Source organism: Melospiza georgiana, chromosome 6 (genome assembly GCF_028018845.1).
Source record: "Melospiza georgiana isolate bMelGeo1 chromosome 6, bMelGeo1.pri, whole genome shotgun sequence".
Lineage (NCBI taxonomy): Eukaryota > Metazoa > Chordata > Aves > Passeriformes > Passerellidae > Melospiza > Melospiza georgiana.
The window spans coordinates 47570623-47594305 of NC_080435.1; the positions used below are offsets into that span (position 1 = coordinate 47570623).

General features: G+C 35.0%; 1 protein-coding gene across 2 annotated transcripts in view; it reads right to left on the bottom strand.

The window, feature by feature from the left end:
* TTC7B (tetratricopeptide repeat domain 7B) overlaps positions 1-23683 on the bottom strand; it is a 117371-nt gene that overhangs the window by 73548 nt on the left and 20140 nt on the right. For both annotated transcript variants that reach the window (XM_058026865.1, XM_058026866.1), the window contains 4 exons: positions 16015-16145; positions 14909-15030; positions 4323-4401; positions 3015-3187 (listed from right to left, as the gene is read on the bottom strand). In XM_058026865.1, coding sequence (XP_057882848.1) covers positions 3015-3187; positions 4323-4401; positions 14909-15030; positions 16015-16145 — 505 coding nt within the window. The remainder of the gene's footprint in view (positions 1-3014; positions 3188-4322; positions 4402-14908; positions 15031-16014; positions 16146-23683) is intronic.

The following is a 23683-nucleotide window of genomic DNA, read 5'->3' on the forward strand; positions in this document are numbered from 1 at the left end:
AAACACTAAACCCATAGTTTACCTAGCCTGTTACACCTAATCTGTCTGAGCTCCATCTACATCACTGATTCAAGTGCTGGCAAGAGGAAACTCTCAGACAAGAACAGGAGAACTTTTGTATTTTAGGCAGTATGTGGAGAAATACTTCTATCAGTCTTTAAAAAATTTTTGCTGATGCTTTCAATAGCTATGAATATTTTTAAATAGATCCATGACAATCTCCACCTGTTTGCCACTCTTAGTTCTAAGTAGTAGAATTATTTGCTTGTAATGAAGTACAGTTCCTTCCAACTTAATGCTGAAGGTTTGCATAGGACTAGTTCCTAGACTTTAGTGTTTTCTCTGAATACTGGATACTTTCTGAAAACTCTTCTATGCTGATGGACAGACAACAGTAATCTGCATTGGGTACTGGCAGGAATTCATCAATCCATCTGCATATACATTAAAAAATCCCCCAAATCAGTGACTATATTTCATCTGTTCAGTTTTCTTCCTCTAAACTGTTTCTGAATTAGCCCAAGCAGTATTTTCTATTAATTCAGTCCATTAGTTCCACAATTGCCTATTTAAATGGAGAAAATTATTTGTTGCTGTTAGTAATCAATTCCTATGGTCCCAAGGATGTTTAAACTACAATACATAATAGACAGGAAACAAAACTTGTCTGACATTAAAACATCTTTTCAGGTTTTTTTAAAGCACTAGAAATATAAGCAGTAATTAAATGTCTGAAAGAAAACAGAAACTAAAAGACATCTTAATTCCAGGCAGTTTGAAAGCAACATTGTGAACGTATTGTGGAAATATACAACAGCTAAGACCCCAGGGCAGCTGTTCTGTTGTTGTATTTTTATTTTTTAATTAATGCAACTGCTCACCAGATTTTTAAGAGTATTCCAAATCTTAGAATTTAGCATATAATTTGTTATTACATAACAAAAGAAATTTCAAAACACAGTTAGTCATGAATAAGAACCACCCACGATGAGGAATGAGGAGTGACGAGGAAGCATCAGAGTGCTCCTTATTTAACAATCCGCTCCTCTATGCAGAATTTAACAACCTGGAAGAAGATTTAACCTGACCAACTGACAATGGCACCCAGAAAGTAGAATAATGACTGGAAAGAGTTGCTGGAGAAATTATTCTGTCAGAGAAAGAAGAGATGCTGCCCCAAAAAGTACTACTAAAAAGCCACTTATCAAAACAAAAGCAAACATTATTTCCTCTAGCAATTTCAAACGTATTTTTGTAGATATGTTGATGTTTGTCTCAAACAAAATCCTTCCCGTGCAGAAATTAGCGAGACATTTCTTTGTCCTTAGCAAAAAAGCTCAGTTAAGTTGACTGAACTCATTTTTCGTTTGTCCTGATAGATGCAGGCACATGAGTAAAATAATTTCATTGTAACAGGGCAAAAGAAGCAACTGAAAACATGAAACAGCTATCAACCAAAGGCAAACCATGAAAGTTATGATCATTTGAAGAACTGGTTCAAGTAAACTGAAGAAGCAATAACACAGAGATCTAAAAAACCATAAATGCTATTAGCCAAACTACACCTATAATCCTCATAAGAACACAAGGCAGTTATTTAATGTCAGGCAACATACTTAGAAAAAAGTGCATTGCAGATTCAGAGTTGGTGGTCAAAAGAATACCTAGGAAAAAATTTCCTAGATGTCATTGTCTTTGATACTTGCTTTCAGTCACTGCTGGAGATGAGATGCTTGGCTGGACATACTTTATGTGGTATGGTATTAACCAGTCTGACCTGATGAAAGGTCATATAAAATTAATTGTATGCTCTGTGGAAATTGTGGAACTCCTCGCCTGCACGTGCCAAGAACAAGACAACTAAACTGAACAAAATCCCACTTTTGCAGGAAGCATGTTGCTGTGAAGGATGAGTTGAGAATGGAGAACATAAGTTTGAAAGACTGAGCCTGAGAAACCTGCTGTAACTATTCTGGATGCAGGAAGGAGAACTGCTAGAAGTCTTTGAAGATAAAGGCCATTCTACTTAATAATAGTAAAGACACCATAATTATGTGGGCTTGCTGCTGTGTAAAAGATTCATTAATGGAACTCTGAAAAAAATACAGCTAAACAACTCAAATGGTGTCATATTGCAGGCATTTATGTTACAATATAAAGTGAACACTAAGACAAAACATCTCTCCTTTAAGTAAGTAGGGCTACTTTCATAGTCAAGATACTAACTTTGAAGAAAAATTTCAAATTCAAGGAAATGGCTATCCATATTTAATAGTAACCCTATTGGTGATTACTTCGGGAATAAAAGTTACATTTTCAAGAAGAAAGAAATATACCATAGCTACTCTAGAATTCACTATGAGATATACCAGACAAAAATGAACCAAAAAGTATCACTTACCTGATTTAACGAAAGATTAAAACCGAATTAAAAGGTGGAATCATAAAAGAAATGCCAAAACTAATCTAAGATGATAACTAAAAGATTAGCTTTGGAAAATAAACTAGTTTTGAAACTGCTAGATAAATTTCTAGACATGTTATTTTTTCATAATGCTTCCTGGACCAACTTGAATCTCCATATTATTGAATATTTCCTTTCTATGATAAAGCATATTAATAGATGTCTAGAAGCAGCACATAACTTTTAAAATGTGCAGTATCTGATTTGCTACCCAGTTCATGTTTTCTTTTGTATTCCACATATAATAAGAGATATTAAGTCTATCATATACACCAGGATAAAAAAAATATTTCTGCAACTGAGAACAAAAGGTCTAATGTATGCAGTGCAAACTTCCCCTGGGAGAAGCATATTTCTTCCCTGGTTCTCCTCAGAGAATCTATCTATCTATCTATCTATCTATCTATCTATCTATCTATCTATCTATCTATCTATCTATCCACACACTGCTAAATTCCTTCTACATTTTCAAAAATGCAAACTAAATTATCCAGTGCATTGGGTAACAACTGCAACTATAGAAACAAAAGAGGTTTAAACTCAGCCATACTTCTCTCCAGTGTATACCCGTGGTCTCCTACTGAGTGCATAATTCTTCATATTGGAACCTTTTCGCAGTGGATCATCAAGGGGTGATTGGTGAGGAGGATCTTCCAGGGGATTCCAGTAACTCTGTTCACACATACCTCGTAACAAAATTTCTGCAAGTTGTCTTGCTATTGTCTGTAAAAGCAAAAGATAAATATTTTCTCTAGAAATGCTGAATACAAACTCTTAAAAATGCTCAGATTTTTTCTAAAGATGACTAGTTATATGGAATGTATTTTTGTACTCTATAACATCCAAAAAAACCAGCCATGATGCTGTTTAAAAGGTAAAAGTACCCAGTTCAATTCTCTAAACACAAAGAAAAATAACAGCAATAACAAACAATTTTTCCTTTTTGTTAGTTAATCCAGATACTTCTGAAGTATAAACAACTCAGCTGCTACTCCTAAGAAAATCAATAACCTAAGATGCTCAATAACTTCTACTACGTCTTCAGACCTGGAGCAGTTGTTTGCATGGGAGAGAACACACTGGAGCAGTCCAAGTCGCAGAGAGCACCCTAAGATGTGCATCTTCCACCTTAACTCCTTTATCATAAGAAGTTCTTCATCCTATTAAAATTTGCAATACTATCCTTCTCCATTGAAAGTCTAGTATTAAATAATTTTAATATATATTTACTAGGAATCAGTTATTGAATTAATTAAGAAATCACTTACCTTCCTTACTACTAGTTTGGAAGTTTTGAAGGCCCAGTATTAGGAAACTAATCTAGGATATTTTGAAAATAATTACGTGGCAGTAAAAAATGAGCCTCTACTTTTATTATATAAAAGATTCAAGGTTCTGACAATATAAGTGACAAATATTCATGATTTTGCTTTTATGGTTTTCCTTTAAGAGGCTTTATAACTTGATAGCCTTCAACTTCATAGAAAGCACACAAAAATGATGCTTTCTGTTCTCACCCCCACTACCTTACAGAACATAAAACTACATTGACTCATAAATAAGGCAATTATAACTAAGGCTGAAAGTATGGTCAATCAGAGACCAGTCAGGTTCTAATTATAACCACAAACAAGAAAAAGGAATAGGGAGGAGACTGGGTACAAAACATTCTTTACTTTAATCATTCATTAATCATTCTTAAGCCAGGAAATGTAACCTTATAAAGTGTTGGCTAACAGGTCCTTATCAATATGCTACATATCCAGCTATTTGTCTCTAACTCATCCAGTGTATTTGTGCTTTCTCTGCCTACTGAAACTCAGATGGTAGAATAGGAAAGGGGTTTAATATAACTCACCATTCGCAGGTTTTGTGTAGTTCTTGTTTCGACAGCTCTTAGTAACTCTCTAAATCTACCAACTCCTCTTGTCAAGTTCCTGTATATAAACATAGAATTTGACAGTATTCCAACTTGGATGAAGTAACACCTTAAAATATTACTCAATAAAGTAGTTAAAATCCATGCTACATTTTTTTTTCCTTTCTTAGCCTCATTGCCTTTCTGTGAGATGGATATATAGAGATATTCATCTGGGAACCTCACCACTGATTACTGTAACAACATTACCTGACAGTTTATTGAAAAAAGAAACATTTTCATGATCAGTACATAGATCAAGGGAAAGCAAGGAAAAAAGTAAGAAGCAACCATCTCAAAAAGAAAAAAAGAAAAACAAAGTTTTTTTCATTGCTACAGTAGTTCAAGTTTTCAATTACATTAGGTTTCAAGTATAAACCTTAAAAAAATCCATTTTAGCTGCCCCTTAATAACTTAAAACAGGGAGATTAAAAATTAGTAAATCTTGTAACCCTGAAAGCAAGACAAAACATAAAATTTTGAACTCCTTTTCAAAAAGATAAGAGCACAAACAGTTTAAGGCTCACTGTGTGGCCAGAAGAGGACTGGGGGATCAGTGTTCTGTTCTTGACTCTGACTTGCTTTCCATGTGGCTTCTGCAATCCAAGTTTCTCCATCTACACTTCTTCCACATCTGCTGCCTAAACAGCTTTGGCAGAGATTCAAGACCCTCAGAGGCATCACTGATATTTAAGCAGGTCTGAACTTTCTTCTCAAACAATAGATTATATTGAATGATCTTATAGCTTTACTTTTTTCTCATCTCTTCATCAGTTGTTTGGAGGTTTTATTGTACATAAAAGCAGTTGAAAATATTCTACTTTATATTAATACAATTTGTCTTTGAACTGGTGAAGGATTGGGTTAGCTTTAGGTTGTCCTGAACAACAGAATTCTGCAATGCAACGTGAACACAACAGATAGGACAACCATTTCACTACTTCAGGTTTAGTTACAAAAGAAAATTATTTGATCAAAAGTGTATTTTGTGGTAAATCATTGCTGTTACATCACATATTGTCCTGAAGTGTGATGTTATGTGCAAGCTGCATAGCATTTACCTAACACAGAGCCAAAAGAGACAAGAAATATTACATATTGTGTAAGCTTTCTATAAGTAAAAGCACTATTGCACTGCACTATAAATCAGATGTTAAAACTGCCTTCCTTGTTGCTGTCTGTATTTAAAAATATGTTTAAAATACTGACTTTTGAACTGCAGCTCTGTACAAATTCAAAAAAAGCCAGTATTTTTATACAGGTACTTTCTTTCAACTCAGTTGCAGAATATCTAAAACTAGTGTTTGATGCAAGAGATCTTGCTATAGGACTGTAGGACTCCCATCACTTTACCTAGAGACCTAATAATTTATTTTACTCTTCAGATTACATGACAGCCCTCATCTCTGTTCTGTTTTACATAACAAAGGATCATCAGGATATTTCAGAAACTTTAGTTTCCACATATCTTTCACTAGCATGGGCATCATCTTTCATCAGCACAAGTTCATCTTCTAAAATACTTTTATATAAAAGGTAATTTTAAAAGAAGTAGCATGACCAAGTAACAAAACCCATATGAATGGTTCAAAGTTATGCTAAAGAATGCCACCAGTTGGCTAGAAAAATAATCACCAGTCACACAAGACATAAAAATTGCTTGTAAAAAGCCCATGTGCTACAGCAAAGCTTGACCACAGAGTGACCAGCTACTACAGACTAAATGGAATTCATCTTGTGCAAACATCTGCATGGAAACAACTGTGTGAAAAATTATATTAATTTATACATTTCAAACAGGCAGTCTCGATAGCTGATGACTATTACACCAACTTCATACACTAAGGAAGGACAGAAAGTCATTAAGCCAGATTTCAAGAAAACCTCCAAACTCATTTGAAGCTGGATACATTCAGCGCTTTTGTAAAGCCAAAATATCATTCAGTAATGCCACATTCCAAATATTTTAGAGAGACAAAAGCAGTCCACTGGGATCCCAGCTTTAAGTCCTCTGGTCTAAGTAGGTATTTCTCATTAATGGAGCTCTCTCTCAAAGATTGCATTGCAAAGTCACAAATGTGTCCCTATAACAAGATTAAAAAATATAAAAAAACCCCAACCAAACAAAGCAGATTCGCCACAAAACTCCCTGCAAATGCTCCTTGCAAAACTGTTGAAAAAACTTATGAGCAAGAACTTGTCAGCTTGAAATTTTATTTTCCCAGTGCAGATGAAACACATACTATGTAGTAGAACTTCAAATCACAATAACTTCATTAAATTTTAGGAATTGGCATTTTTTCCATATGAAGTTTATGTCTTTTGATGGGTTACAAGAACAATAACAAAACACTTTATGAAAATGCATGCAACTTTCACAAGCCTTCAAACACTTCATGACAGGTTACTTTTAGTTACCCATTACAATTTTTAAGCATCTGCAAGGGAATGAAACTTGTGACTGAAGTTCTACTTTATTATGGAAAAAGCAGTAAGATTGTACAAGAAAAAAAGCAGTTAAAATACAGAATTAGCTTTTGCTTCATAAAGCATTTAACAGCGATCCACTGCACACATCAAGACAAACACAAAACAGATTTGTCAAGCATCTTCTACATGAAATTTACTAAAAAAACCTCCTCAAGACTACAATCTAAATCACCCTAAAATTGAGTTAAATGCTTTCAGAGACAAGAAATGAAGCAAAATATATCATTGATAATATGGTAGATCTACACATCACACTGCTTTTAGCAAAGTACATTTCCTGTATTTGTTAACAGTTTGTAACATTGAGAAGAGTGGTGGCTGCTCTGGTACATGGTTTCCTTCCTAGCCTGGGACACACACAGCTTTACTTGCTTTTCACTAGGATGTGCTTGCATGTCAGCAGCTCTCCCTGTGCTGATGGAATGCCAGAGCAAAAGGGCACATTAACTTAGACAGCAACGTCCCACAGTGTCTGTAAACGACTTTGAGATCCCTTCCTTTCAGGGACAAGGAATTTTAAGGTACATTAACATTGACTTGGAACTGACATGTTTTCAGTGATTTCAGACAAGACAAAGACAGCCCACAGATGAACACTGATAGTAATGTACATGTGTATTTCTATGACTGCTTCCTTCCAGAACATGCTCAAATCAACTCCTTCGAATTGTATCTTCCTCATTTTTAAAGACAATTAGAATGTTTGCTGCTTTAAATTATCAAGAAAAACACCCCTACTTTGACTCTTTAAGTAGCAATCTGCCAGTTAGGCTGAAAACCAAAATCTACTGAAATTCTGTACAGACATGCCCTTAGGGCCTGTTTGCATCCTTGGGTCTACATATTTGCACTCTAAACCCCAAAGACTCATGTTAGAACCTAATTTAATTATTCTGATTCAAGACCAGCTTTTAGGCTCCTTAAAAATTTCAGATAGTATTTCTGTTTAAAATAATGCAAATATCTTAACTGCAGCTACACAAAGGTGCTCACTCCTGAACAGAGACAGAAATTAATAACTGTAGATATGATATAAGCAAAGTGCAGGAAGAAAATTAAGGGGCATCAAGGATAAGCTTTCAAGGCAGGATCAGAAAAGGTGTATATAAGCATGAAGGCCAGCAGTAGCAAACTTTAGGCACAAACAAATTTGTCACCATCATCACCAAGAAGTTTCTTGCTTTTAAAAAGCATGTTTAGCATCAGATAACACAGTGCTTTGGCATCACTGGTCCAGATAAACTTCACCTCCACCAATACTTCTTATTTTTGTGGTTTTAAACACATAAAAAAGCAGAAAAGAATGAAACTGCTCAACAAAAATCAGTCTACATTTGAATGATATTAGAACAAAACCCCCTAACACTACTCTCTATAACAAAATTAGTGAGATCAAATCACGGTATATTCAAAACAGACTAAAAAGGAATGATTGAAAATTAACCTTCGAAATGTTGATAAGATTAATTTACTCTGTCCTTACAGCATGTTTTGGTAACATCTTCTCAATTAGTGAAAAGGGCTTTGTCAGGCATTTCCTTTATGCTTCTCAGTCAAAAACCTCAAATATTTAGTCTACCACTGCCTTTCAGTGATTAAAAATTCAATTGGAATAAATTTTTGCATACTGAGCTAAACCAAACCTCACCTACTTTGCAATTTGGTGGCTAAATTGTCAAAGCTTTTCCCATTTAAGAGAGAAAAGCACATCCAGAATCATGCTGGTGAATAGGTTGAGCTACTTATACTACCCTATTACTTCATTGCTGAGACTTACTATATCACATTTTTTAAATATTCATCTTTTAAAAGGGGAGAGAAGCCAATAACAATGACATCTACAGGGCTTGACCAAAGCAATGAAGTAGAAGTTGCTTTCAGAATTGAGCTCACTTCCACCTTCTCTTGTGCTTTCTCTGTCTGTATTTATAAACTGAAAAAGAAATGCAACGTTTGTAAACTCATAAGGACACTGCAAGTTTTAAAGTTTGCGGGTTTTTTTCTCCCAAAAATTCAAATATGAAAGGAAAGAAAGGAATTATTTTAAAGGTAAGGAGTAAGGGCAAGTGAAACTCTTAAAATGCATGCCTATCAGAACAGTGACATTTCAGTAACTTCAGTATAACTGACATGTTTACAAAAAAATGCAGTTATTAAAATCCATACACTCTAGCTATTACTTTTAGCCAATTAAGAGTCATTTACATAGTATTGAGGCCAGAAGCAATTTCATATTAAAAGAAGTTACTACCTAAGCAAAAAGCAAGAAATGAGACAAATCAAGAGATTAATTCTTAAGCTGTAAAAGAACATCCTAATACTGAGGAATGCAACTTACCCTACTGCTTTCTATAGCCCTACAGAGATGGAATTAAAAAAAAAAAATTTAAAAGGACTGCAATTCTGTGGCTTGCTTCCATAACTTTATTAAAGGCCTGACCAAATGGACAAGACTACATACTCTGCACAAGGGATGGTGCTTTGGATGATTGTGACTCGTGTGTGTCTGTTTTCCATCAGGTTTAAGAGGGTGGAGAAGTATAACTTAATCCACAATTAGGAAAACATCCTGGTAAGCATTTAGGTACCTATCTATGAGAGGCAGCATAGTTGCAACTTCAGACAGTTCTGTTTTCCCACTCTCCCTTTCATATTACACTTTCAGTACACCCACAATATTATATAATTTTCACAAAACATTAATTAACACTGGGCATTATATTCTGAATAAAATGTAGAAAATCCCAAATTTGCTGCCAGAATCTAAACTACTCTTAAAAAAAAATTAGAAGTCTACTTTAAAGAATTATCATGGCATGCTTCTTATTTTATCCATTGTTACCTCATGCAGAAAGAAAAATCCCAGATATCTCAAATTTGCTACAAAAGATCATGTTTGTTTGATGCTTGAAAGTTCTTAACACATGTTTGAGCTTATAAATAAAACATCTTCGATGTGCCATTAGAGCTACACAAGCCTAAGTACTTGAAAGAGCACAATGAAGCAGCAATTCTGGCATTCATGCATTCAAAATGAAAACACTTGCTGCCTAGACTGCAGCTCCACTGGTAGTTAGTCCATCTAATGGCTCACAACCTGAAGAGGAAGATCTCATCCTCCCCATTCTCATCTCTTAGTGTTTGTTTCCTTTTCCCACCATTCTTCTTTCTTGGTATTTTCCTACTCTCAACTGCATGGTCCCATCTTTTTTCTGACAGCCACACCAGCCATTATCAACCTTCCAGTGAATCAATTCTTCCCACCAGAATGACAGAAAGCTGTGATTTCTTTGACAACAAAACTCCACAGAAGAATCAAACAAGCATCTGAACCAGCAAAAGGCAAACAAGGAAAATGCACACTAGGAGGGTAGAAGGAGGGTGGGTCTGTGGAAAATGACAATAGCAGCTTCTCTGCACAGTGGAAATACAAGAACATTAAGTAGGGCAGTAAAATGAGTATTATAAGGGGAGCAGGGGAAGTTTATGAAATATTAACTCCCTATCTGAAGATCCAAGACCATTTTGTCTGCCACCTATCACAATTCAACATAAAACCAAAACCTTTTATCTGATGCTTGCAAGTGCAATCAACAGCCACCGTCAGCAAGACATGTGGCACATGGGCTAAAAAATGCTAAGTATCTTCTTGGAAAAAGTGAGCTAGAGTCAGAATCCCAACTACAAACTGTTAAGAGTATCAGTCTTGAACCTAACTCAGATACTAACATTACTTTCACTGTTCTTTGTATAACTAGTTATTACAAAACTTGTTAAGATTTTGAATAAAAGTAATTCCCTCATGTTTATATCCACCTTAGTCTTCCATGTAACACTGCCAGGTTTCCCACCTGTAACTTCACAATGGAATCTTGTTTTCAACTCTTGAAGTTAAGACACAGTTATGAGTAATAAACATACAGTAAGGTTTGAAAGAGAAAGCATTCATAATGGATGATTTTATCTTGAATGTCTGAGGGAATAATAATTTCCTCTCATGTTCAAATAGTTTTTTCCATGAAAACTAACAGGTGAGAACAGTATTGGAAGCAAGGATGAGGAAAGCATCTGCTATGACAGACAATAAAATATCCTTTGAAAACTTATTTTTGCTCAGAATCACAGAGAAATTATTTTTGTTCCTATCTTGAATATATTCCTGCCTTAGCTTCCTAAGCACACAAACACAAAAGCAGGCATATAGAAAACAAAGCTGTGTTGAAAACTGCAACAGAAGTGATTTTGTTTGCTTTCCAACACACAGCAGTGATATTTTACAAATAAGAAATGTGATACTTTGTGGGATTTCAATGTTTTCATCTTACTTTCTATTCTTTACTTAAACACCAACTTGTTTTGAGACTGATGTAGGATGTGCAAAAGGATTTCAAGAGATGCAGAGTGATGGGTATCTTGCACTATATTCTAATACAGCAGAGAGCTGATCTTACAGGATCTTCATGTGCATTTATGTCAAGCATTTACATAAATCTTTCTCTCATGGACTTCACCCCCATAAAACCCCTATCTGTGAGCACTGTATGGATATACAGGTGGAACAGAAGCACCTAGAGACTGCCTCCTATCCACTGCTCCTCTCTTACCAGAAAGAGAGTAATGTTCTTATGCTATTTCTGTTATATGCTATAGTGAAAAGAAAAAAACAGATAAAAGAAATTCTACATAGTTAAGTCCTAGACTCTAAGGAGGGCTTTTGTTGTGCTTGTCAAACATTTAGAGTCAATATAAATCAATTATCTCAATTATATGAAAAATGAGAAAAAATGGTTTACTTTTTAATTTGTTTTTTTCAGGGCTAATTTTCTATGAAGAAGAAGCCAGTCTATAAGAAACAACTTGCTGGAGGAGACTAGGAATGTCTTACTTCACTGTGACAGTGCCAGCAGAGGTAATGGCTGCATGAGGAGTACAGATCATCCCTGGGATGCTCAGGTTTTGACTGAGAATGTGAACCATGATGGAGACTAGACCAAACTGCAGTCTGGATCGAGAGCAATATCCATGGAGGGGGTGTAAAATAAAGCAGAAGCAAAAAAAATAGCTCTGAAATCCAGGTAAGTCTGATTTTCACATGATGGCCTCCTGATTTTAGACTTCAACCAAAATGCCACTTTGCTTCAAGAGCATACATTTCCAGTATATTTGTGAACATTATTACCTCAAAAATAAAAACCATAAACCAGACAAAACCAATTTGTAAATCTCACAACAACACAAATACTAGGATAGAAGAAACACTGGGTACCTAAAGAGCTGTCCTTTCTCAGGGGCATTGTACTTGAAAATAGCTATGTTAAATACCAATGTCAAAGTTCCTGTGCTCACAGCTTTTCTTGGAAAAACATCAAGGCTTTGAACTCCTTCAATATGAAATTACAAAGCAACCACTACACAAGTTATGTAATCAGCCTGAAAGAATGGAAAGTTACATTTCAGAACATTTTTTAAAAAACACACAAACCCTACTCCAAGTTTTTTAACAACTTCCTCAACTTCTTTGTTACACATTTCCAAGCTGAAATGTTCTTCACCTCCCAAGTGAAAAATGGGTATGTAGTTTGTTTCTTTAATAAAATTCTGTACGCTTCAGAAGAAACCATTAATTTCAGTTTTGTGTCTTATTAGCACTAAACTAACACTTTTCTGGTTCAGACTATTTCCACTTCAATTTCTTCTCTTTTTTTCCTTTAGGTAATTGCATTTCCATGTATTTTCAAAATACCACCACTTAGCAGAAAGGCTAAGTTAAGTTTCAAGCACTTTCTAGCACTTTTTTTATACAAGATAATGCATACCTGAAAGATAATGACTGAATTCTCTACAAAATCTCGATTAATAGGCTTAAAAGAAAATCTCTGTACTGTTAACAAATGAAAGGGGAATTTGAAGTAGATCAACCAACTTTATAGGTAGGCAGCAATACTCCTTATGTTACTGTTGAAATTACGGTCTTCCAGCATTTATAAAAGTTATCTTATTTTCTTTTCTGCTTTGAAACTGACACACAAGTATAAAGATGATTTTAGATAACATTCAAACTTGAAGTATGTTGCAAAGCTTCCTGGAAAGATCTCAAATCTACTCTCTGTAACCGAACATCAGGAGGGATGATATATTTAAAAATGAAACAAGACATCCTTAAAATAGATTTATTAAAAAGCAAGCTATAATTTATCCCTATTAGAAAAAGTATACATTTGAAGTTCTCTTCAGTTCTGGTAAACCCAAGATAAAAAATGAAAAAAAAAAAAAGCAAGCCCTAAAAGCAGCCACATGACAAGCAGCCTGGAACAACGACCATATTAGGAAATATTGAAAGAACTGTGATTGACTTTGAATTAAGGAAGGAAACTAAAGGATGTAACAGCAGGAATATGTCAAATAATGATTGTCACAGAGCTATTTTTCCTAACACCTTGCTTCATACCACAAAAACAGTACCACTGGCCAACGGAACTAGAAGAAGAAATTCAAAATTCTATATATAATGTGGAATTAGCTTATAAAATGCAAGTGACCACTGTACTAAAGACTGCAAAAAAAAAAAAAAAAAAAAAAAAAAGCTTGTGTAGGAGTTAACAAGCTCACCAACAACTTCACTGTGAAGAATTAAAATGCACATGGAATAAAATCCTTCAAAGCTCACACCAGACCAGATGATACAGTCTTACAGTCTAGAAAAAACACTCCTGTCTGAATATTCCTTAACAATCCACTGCATGACTCTTTTTGTGCAGTGGCTTTTTGTTTTCTTCATTAATTGCAATCTGCTATGTCTACTGCTGGTTGCTTTTACACAAAACATGTCAGATTAAATGCACTATTTCCATCCCTGGCCTCCAATCAAAATCCTTCAAAATGTGGAATTCTTAGCTTATTCTTAACCATGACTGCCACTGGGATTTTGGCAGTAACTGTATTTTATTTATTTTTTTGTGCAGACATGAAAACAGAGATCTTATTTTTAGTTCCGATAAATGAAAAAAATTAGCTTTCAGAACATTCCATTCCTCCTGCAATTAAATTATGAAAACAGAACTAAAGTGCAAGTCTCAGATCATGTTAATGCACCACTTCAATACTTTAAGAAAGAGATTTCAGAAGTGTAGTGATTGTTTCCATGTTGAAATTCCTGGACAGCTTAAAACTCAGCTAGTTTTTTTACCCTACCTTCAGTACATTAAAATCTCGAACTCTTTACAGACACTGCATTATTTCCTTCATCTCTGGTTTATGTATTTGAAAGAATAAGAATCAATTTTGGTACAAAACAGTAGTCTCATCAAGAGTTCCAGTATTTCAATAAAATCACATTTTTCTAATGAAATAAGAAGCCCCAGACACAAGTTTTTAAACTACGTGCTTTCAACAAATCTCAGAAATGTACTTAAAACCCATTTGTGCCGAGTTTTGAAGTTCTTAAAAATGAAGTGTTGTATTCTTTTTCTCATTCTGTGTGGCAACTGAATTTATTTTTAGGCTTTTAAGCAAAGCCTTATTTAAAATAAATTATAAAGGAAGTCCCATGCAGAATCTAAAGGGATCTACAGAGCAGGTACAATAAAGATTGTATACTTGTATACATACTGTTGATCTTCATGCACATTTATCCTGCAGCATAATGTTAAAATAAGTGATAACTGAAGAGATTTGGAAAAAAATTACAAAATCAAAATTATAAATACCAACAGTTTCAATATGTTGACAATCACTCTTTAACAGTGTTCAGTAGTAAATTTCAAATAGATAAAGCTTAAGGTAATTTAAGTTCTTACATTTAGTAAACAAAACTATAAAATGCTTTCTGCTTAATATACTTTGACTAAACAATTTTCCAGTATGTAAATAAATACAATATGGGCAGCCTCTCTATTTTAATCGAAATGTTACTACTTTATCAATAAGTGACCTAACAATTACACAGTCCACAACTGCTAAAAAATATGCCCAGTTAAATCACAAATGCAAAACCTAAACAAAAAAGTAAACACAATAAAACAAGAGTCAAATCTCACCCATTCTTGAAATATAGAACATGTGCTCTCTGAAGTCCTGTTTCCAGGAAAAAACCAAGCTCTTGCTCGTGTGCAGTGGGCCCTGGCTTAGGGCTTCTGTTTTGTATATTGGCATTAATTACCTAAGAGAACACAAGAAAGGGGGAGGGGGCGGGGGGGAGAAGTGTATTTAGAAAAAAAAACCTTAAAATCAAGGTTTGTGTACTTTTCCATGGAAGCTAACATTTAATGTTGGAGAAATCTTTACCATTGGTAGGTGGTGGCTAATAGACCATTTCTAGCTTTACCTCCATTGCCACCTAAATATAAGCCCTTTTGTTCTTGCCTGTACCCTTAGAGAGAATTAATTTACCAAGACAAATGATGCTAAGCAAAATTTTATACTACTTTTTCAGAAAATTTTGTGAAGAATGGTATACAAAATAGAAGAACATGAAAAAGCATATTTGCGACCTTATTCAGTAGCAGGAGGTGATGGTATTCAAAAATTTAGAACTCCTGTTAGGTTAGAAAAGACTGCTGCAGAGAGCAGTAAGAAGATTAAAAGCTATCTCTAGAGTGATTGCCAAAAAGCAATTTAGAAATAATTGTAAACATTTAGAAATAATTGTATTACATCAGCATTAAAAATGCTGTCAAAATGTAATCAGCTTTTGGTGGTGCACATAGTCTACCAGCCACTACAAGAAAATAATAAAACAGCAAAACCCCTCAGAAAATAAAAAGCTGTATGTATTTTAAAAACAGTATGAATTACTTTTTCCCCCATCGCATCAGTTTTCTTCCCTCTTTTTTCTGTTTTTCATGACCCTAAATGTGTCTTCCAACTCCTTCAAAGACAGCTGTGAAGTGACAGGCCTGAGGCTTGCAAGCAATGGGTCTGAAAGAGTATCAGAGGGCTATTGCCAGGTCACTTCACTCTAACAGCATTCACAAGCCTAAGAACACAGCCCCAGGTATACTGCATTTTGCCCAAATGTACCTCAAAGTCTAAATAAAAAGCAACAGTGTATATCTCCTAGAAATAAAGGGTCACACAAATTTCTTTCAAAAAGGCATTTATATCAATCTTTAAATGTTCAACTTAGAAGACCACCCCAACTTACCCTTTCTATCTCCTGAAGGTACAGGAGAGCAATATCCCCAGCCTTCTCATAGCATGTGACAATTTCTTGTTCTCGGTCCACATGGAGATTGCTTGCTGAGGAAGATATTGGCAACTTCTCAAGACAGAGACCTTTGGAGGCAAAAAAATATCAAACAGAGCATTAAAAACTAATGTAATATATAATATTAATAGCTAAAGCGTAGTCCAGGTTCAGCCCCTTTAGTTCAGGGGAAGAAACAAAGGAAGTGAAGGTATGGTCCCCTAAAACAGACACTAATAAATATATAAATAAAAATTACTCCTCTTTAATAATTATAAATCCAGAAGCAGCAATTTTTAAAGCAATTTTGATTTTAAAGGCATTTTGACAATCTACCATAAAAATATATAGTGTCTTTCTATACCAGTTTTATATTACTATGTCTTCAGTTTTCCAGAATGATCATAGAAACCAAGGTACAGAGACGAAAGGCACTCAAGGTAATATTAACCCAGTCACTGTGCAAGACAAAAGTATCTATAAAGACAAATACATTTAAAATAAACAATGTGTTAGGAAGTGTAATTTTTGTAATTAAATTTAGAAGAGGTAGTTCACTCATCAAGGCCATGTAAGTCTTTTCTGCTCAGGACCTACTCAACAGATACATTAAATGGTGCTTTGAAGTAAAAGAAAAATTTCCACTTGTCTCAAAAAAAAAGCCAACAACTCTTACTAATCAATACTAACTCCTACACAAGTCACTTCTATTACAGCTATTTTCAAGATAATTAAAGTAGTGGAAAGGACCTTGAGAATATAAATCAATTTATCTGATGGATGAATCAACCAACCCCTGACACTGGACCAACCTGCTCTTAAAACTTCTGACACTAGGGATGCCCTGGCCTTCATATGCAAATTACCACAGAGCTCAACTATTCTCACAAATAGTATTTTTCCCAGTTCTTAAGTCTCCCTCTCTAGATTAATTAATTTGATTAATCCTCATAGAAAGGTTATTCTGTTCTTCACAAAACATTGCAAGTTAGAGCACAGTGCCAATAACACCAAGGTGATGGGTTTGATCCCCCTATGGGCCATTCATGTACAAGTTGGACTCCATGATCCTCCTGGGTCCCTTCCAACTCAGAATATTCTTTGATTCATCTAGAGAGAGAGAGACAAGCTCTCAAGAAGAAATATCAATTCTCACCAATTTCTCTTCTCATGCTTCTTTGATAGCTAATCATTTTTATCTCCTCTGGACACTCTCCAACTGGTTACCTCCACCTTGACTCACTGTGCCGGAAGAGGATCCACGGCTCCACTTGGAGGCCTCAACTGCACTGAGCAGAGAAGATGAAAGACTTCCTGGTTTTCATAAAGGATACTTTTTTAAAAAGTATTAAAAATCAGTTGAACTTTTGTGACTTCCCTTACATATTAGTAAAAATCATCTTCCACTTATGATCTGCAAGAGACCACCAGCTCATATCCTTCAAGCCAACAATTTAATCTTATATTTATTGGAATAATTAATTGCATCTGCAGCAGCACTTTCCACATGTTAAGAGATTTATTTCAGGTCATTCTTCCAGCTTGCCAGCCGCAAATGCTAGTCCTAAAGTGCCTTCAACTGCTCCCACATTAATATAATCCACAATTTAAATTACTGTATTATCTATTCATTGTTGAAAGTTTTGAGAATCCATTCCTGGAGAAAAAACAAAAAACATCAACAAAATACATAGTTATATATTGGGCATATGTCTGTAGAATGCCAAGTAGTACAAATCCAGATTTCTGGCCAGATTTCAGCCTTGAGAGGATGTTTCATGTGTGTATCACAGTTTGTTGGCCACCTTTACCCTTCAGACCACCCTATTACCAGTACAAACAACACATACCTTACAGCTCTATGTGCTATACATCCAGTTAACACAAAGTCCTGGATCCAGTACTAAAACTCCTGCTAATCCTACAGGCACACCTCCAAACTCTGAAGTGACTAAAGAATACAGTAAATGCACTGCAATAAACACATCAAATGACTGAAAGCACCAGGTAATTTGTGTGTGAATCACTCCTCCTCATTCCTTCTCTCCCACACTATGAACAGCCAACGCCCCCAAGTAACCATCTCCTACATCAAGCAAATTACTCAACTATTTGTAGATCTGAGTCAGATTTATCCTTTCTATTTTTACAGTTTATGGTCATAACTATAATATTTAAATCTGAAAAACTCACTACAAAGACATTTTCTTATTTTAGCTGAGAATTTTTCATTATGATATGAAAACACCTCAGTGTTCAGCCAGAAATTCTAAGTAATGCAGCAGGGACATACTAAATTTTAAGTGTTCTTTGATGAAGTACAGAACACTACTTCTTAGAGAAATGCTTCTATATAACTAGCACTCACTTTTTTTTTTGTATGTTTATTAAACCCAGGAAATTATATATATTTTAAGCATGTGATGCTTTTGAGAAGGAAGTTTATTTGGAGATCTATTCTGAAATGACCACTTAAAATAATGGTTTGTGTGTTGTATTTGTTTTGATGACACAAGTAAAAACTGCAATTTAATGCTGTATTCAAAATGAAAACATATCAACTAGAGGAGAAATCTTTAATAAATTATGCTTTTCATAATTATGATTTTGTTAAAACAAGTCACTCCAGACTACTCTTTTTTTTTTCTTAAATACAGATGAAATTTAATGAATAACATATTAAAGTATATAAAAGTACTATTTAATTTTAAATTGATATACACAGCAGCAACAATTACATGGTACACTGCCCACTTCTTCGTAAGAACACTGAGAGATGAAAAGTTAATTAAAATAGGGATCATTATATTAGGCCCTCAAAAACAAGAACAAGCACATAGTAACCTATATAAAAGAGAAACACATGAAGTTCAAAAAAACACATATAACCCTTATTTATCTGCTGAAGACCTGTCATAGAATCAGACAAGTCAATTGGCCCTTTTGTGATTCTTCCCACACCTGCCAGGCAGGAACCTGCCATTCTCCCCCAAGGGATAGGCATTTCTTTAACTGTTTATACACTACTTAAAGATATTTGGAAAAAAAAGTACAGGTTATTGCTATAAAATGTTACTGCATTTTCTGTAAAGGCCATAGCTATTGTGCTTTATTTAACTTTTATTTTGTTTGATTCTGCATTCAAGAGTATCATGACAACTGGTATCACAAGTTGACTTTGATATTCCAGGCTTTTAAATTTAAGCCCTTCCAGTTAAAATCATTTTCAGATAAAAGCTTCCAACAAAGTGGGTCAATTTTAATTTGGGAAGACACTTATCTCATACATATGTAGTCCTGATATCAAGCAAGATGACTCCTGAGGGAAAAGAAAGTGAGAAGCAGTGAAACAAATACGAGTCCATACTAATTAAGTTTACATGTTTTGCAAGGTAACTCTAAAATTGCTTGTCAAAAGAGCAGAAGAGCAACAAACAGCATTTGGACAAAAAAATAATATTCCTGATATTTAAATTATATGGTAACTTGCAAAGGTTTTCCTTAAACTTTCAAAAAATTACCCATATTTTGTAAAATATTCAGAAAGCAAACACTAGACAGTTTTATCACTTGGAATAAGTGGCATTCTTGTGTCTATAGTCTCACATCAGTGGCCAAGGTTAAGCCAAGTAAACATTTTGTACAAATAGAAGACCAGGCTGGCCCTACTATCACATTTGCAGAAGCTGACCACTACCCAAAAATGAGGATGCCTCAGCAAGAACAAGTAACAAACTATTTTTAAGAAGTCCTCATACCCATTTGAATGTCAAAAAACCCAGACTTCAGTTCTGTAGGAAAACAAATTAAGCCACACTCCCATATCACCATAGCTGCTCAAAGGTCAAAAGGGAATCCACAGCACAGCTGCGATCTTTACCAAGTGCTCTTACCACACAGACCACTACTGAGATCATTCCAAAAAAAACCCAACAGAACCACTTAGAGCATTGTGTATGTGAGGATTCTCCATGATCCCAGCCAGTACCTTGTCTGTATAACATTTTAAAGACCACAAATAATAATACACCCCAGTGTTCATCTCCTGTTTCCAGTAGAGAAATCAAAGGACAGAGGAAAAACAGTGAACTACTGTTCTACACTTAAGTCAATAAGCATGCTTTTTCAAGAGAGAGAGCTGCCTCAATACATGAAGATTTCTGGGTTTGCTTCCTGTTTTCCTTACATAGACATGTAAAATCCAAGTGTATTTTAGTATAAAGAACTTTGTCTTACCTATATATGATATGCAAAGTGTTGATACATTATATGGTAAGTGTTCCAAATGCTGTACATAAAAATCCCCTTTTCACCTCCTTCTAAAGAAACTTCATGTTTAGCATATTGTTATTGTTATCAAGAAACTCCCACATTTATTTATTCCTGAACTTAGAACACACACTACTAATCTCACTGAAGGAAAGGACTAATTAAGTCCTCAATCAAAGATTTTTCTTGCTTGCAGAGAATTTTTCAGAGATTTTTTTAGAAAGCAAAGCATGGGGCTGTTTTTGTCTTCAATTCCCTACTGATATTTGCAAAGTAATTATTATAAAGGAAAAGAGAAACAGAAGAAAGTGTAAGGAAATGTATTTATAATAAATACTCAGAGGTAAAAATGGATGAAAAACAATCAATACTCACCTTTTCTTCTGAATTGAATACCTACTTATTACTCTAAGCAGTCAAAAAAAGCATAACAATATTTTGGGATTTCTTTTAACATCATCTGAGAAAACTGTCGTGAAACAATTGGTCACACTTTTCCTCTAAATATAATGCATTCCAATCTTTGTATTTTTCTTAAGAAACAGACTTTTGCAATATCTTTTACATAGAAGAGATCAGTATTTTTCCGTACACACATTTGTTTCTTAATAACCATATGCCAGCCAATTCTTGCTACAGTATAGCCCTTTAACAGGCCAGCATCTAGTGGCAGGGCTGAAAAAGTTCAAGCTAGAGCTAAAAGCTGGAAAAAGCTTTTATTGCTGCTTATTATTATTATTATTATTATTATTATTATTATTATTATTACTCATCCTGGAGTGAGTGGACCTCTCTCTGCTGAACGCTCCCCAAAAGCAGAAATGCTGCACACCAGTACATGGAATGGGCATCAAGGAAGCTCTTTGCTCAGGGGCAGGAAATTATTTCACTATGGAATTTACACTGTTCTGCTGTAAAGGGTCAGGATTGCTCCTGTAAGCACCTCTAAGGAAAAAAGACAAGCTCTACTTGATACCTGTTCTTCCTGTGGCATGAGAAAAAGAGGCCAGAATCACTACTTTTTAACTGGAGCCCAACATTTTTAAACTCTCTTCACTCTGCCAAAGGAAGGTTTCTGGAGAAATTCTAAAGATTTGAGAGAAACTAAGAATAAGACACCACCAAACTGCCCAAGTCCTAAAGAAGTCTATTTTAATAAGAAATACAGTATTCTCTTTTAGAGTTTAGCTTTCAAATAAGAGAGTTAAAAGCAGTACTTAGGAAAGCAGGACAAATGCCTGGGTTCCTTCCAGTCCCTGCTCCAGCAGAGCAGATGTCATAAATGTAGTCTGGGGAAAGAAAAGTTTTAATGGAGAAAATTTGAACTCCCTATGGCACAGGCCTCCTAGTCATGGTCTGCAAAATGCGCACTGACAGTCTGCAACACTTGCACAGCAAGACAGGAGGAGGGGGAACCTGAGTTCTTGACCCATTGCCTAATGAGTCTAGAGATCCCCAGCATAATTACTGAACCAGCTTTCATTTAGCATTCTTCCATGAGAGTTGCTTGGTGTCTGCTGACACAGGCTAGCAGTGCACAAGATCCCATTACAATTGCATATGATTAAAGGTAAGTGCAGCAGCTTTTCCTAGCTGCAAAGAAGCAATCCACATGCACCTGACACTGCCATTGAACCTAATGAGTATTTCCATGTTTCTGTAAACAGAACTAATTAATAGCCAATCATTTAACTTGGTAAATGCAACATTAAATTTGAATATGGGTCAGCAGCAGTAAAGACAGCCTCACCTTTCTCAACATATATCATTTAAATGTAAACACAGTTATTCAAACAAATATGTAGGCAATAAAAATGTAAAATAGCCTGCAGTAATAATGCTAAAATTCTGTAATGTCACAATCTAACTTACAAAACAACATCCCTCACACACTTGACAAAAATTCATTACTGTAATGCAATACAGTCATTTTGACAGATATCTGAAGTTCTCAGTGAATCTATACACTGTGTTAATTATAAACACATTTTCTTTACTAAAATCAAGTTTAATAAGTTGCAGCCTTTAAGAAATGTCAGACCTGTAAATTGCTATGTTACTCCACAAGCATTTTTAGAAAGGGTCACTAATTCATAATGTTAAGTATTATAAAGTCATTTTTTCAATTATGTCTTCTCACTTAGGCAGCAGTATCAGAATTATGTTACCTAATATTTCAATAAGCTTATTTCCTATTTAAATAAAAACTTGCTATTGCAGAGTTCCTGACAAGTTGCTCCTCCCCAAAATAACACCTCAATATCCCACTGTGCATGCATTTCATCTGTGCTTCCATAAGCCAACAAAACTGCTTAGAAACATAGGAGATACTGCCTGCACAGTATTTGAATAATGCCTATGGCATGCTTTCCAGTATATTACCTCATTCATATACTGCTGAAAACTTGCAGAAACTTAATTGTTCTTTTCCCAGAGGCCACAACCCTAGGAGATTATTAGCTTCACCTAGTATTAAAATGGATTATAAATACATGCTTCTGTATGGCAACAGCACATGGAAGTTTTTTTCTGATTTGCCTTGTAAGAGAAGGAAGTAGGAAAAGTTGGAGCTAGTAACACAAGCTCAACATGAAAAGCAAAAGACATACATACTCTTTACTTCTTCATGGATTCATAACTGGTCTTGTTTCAATTCTTAATGAGTTTAAGATCCTCCACAATCTCAGAACTGAGCACTGCCAATTAAACTGATCTAGGGAAGAAAGTAAACAAATAGACCCTAAAGAGACAAACTCAACCTTTTGAACAAGGGAACCTTCCCTACCTATCAGAAAGTAATTCTTTCTATGAGGATATTTAAATATCAAGTATTTAATGCATCCAGAAATGCACAAAACACCTCTATGTTTTACTTTGAGCCAAGACTTGTCACCACAATCCCAAGACTGTCTTTCCTTCCTCCTTCCCCTGCCCAGCCTCATTTCTTAGCTTTGCTCAATCCACATAAGACATCTTTAATAACCATACTGATAGCCAAGTTATATTTGTGGCAGAAGAAAAGAAAATCTGCTTTTTTTTTTGTACTGCTCCTTAAAATTTCATATTAAAGGTATGACATGCTCCTGTGACCAACAGACAAGAGCTTCAGAGAGCCAGCTCCAACAATTTCATACATCTGCTCTCAGGCTAACACATTGCCACAACAGTCGTGCAAACCTGCATGTCTCCTCAGCAATGTCATTCTTTTATGCCTATTTTTCTCTCCCTCATCACACCCTCTTGAAACAAGCTGGCAACTCCAACCATAGGCATTTTGCTACAGAAAATTGTTTTATTCTATGCTTCTCCTCTACTTATGTGTCAAATAAATTTACAAGCAGATGAGGGAAAAGCTAAC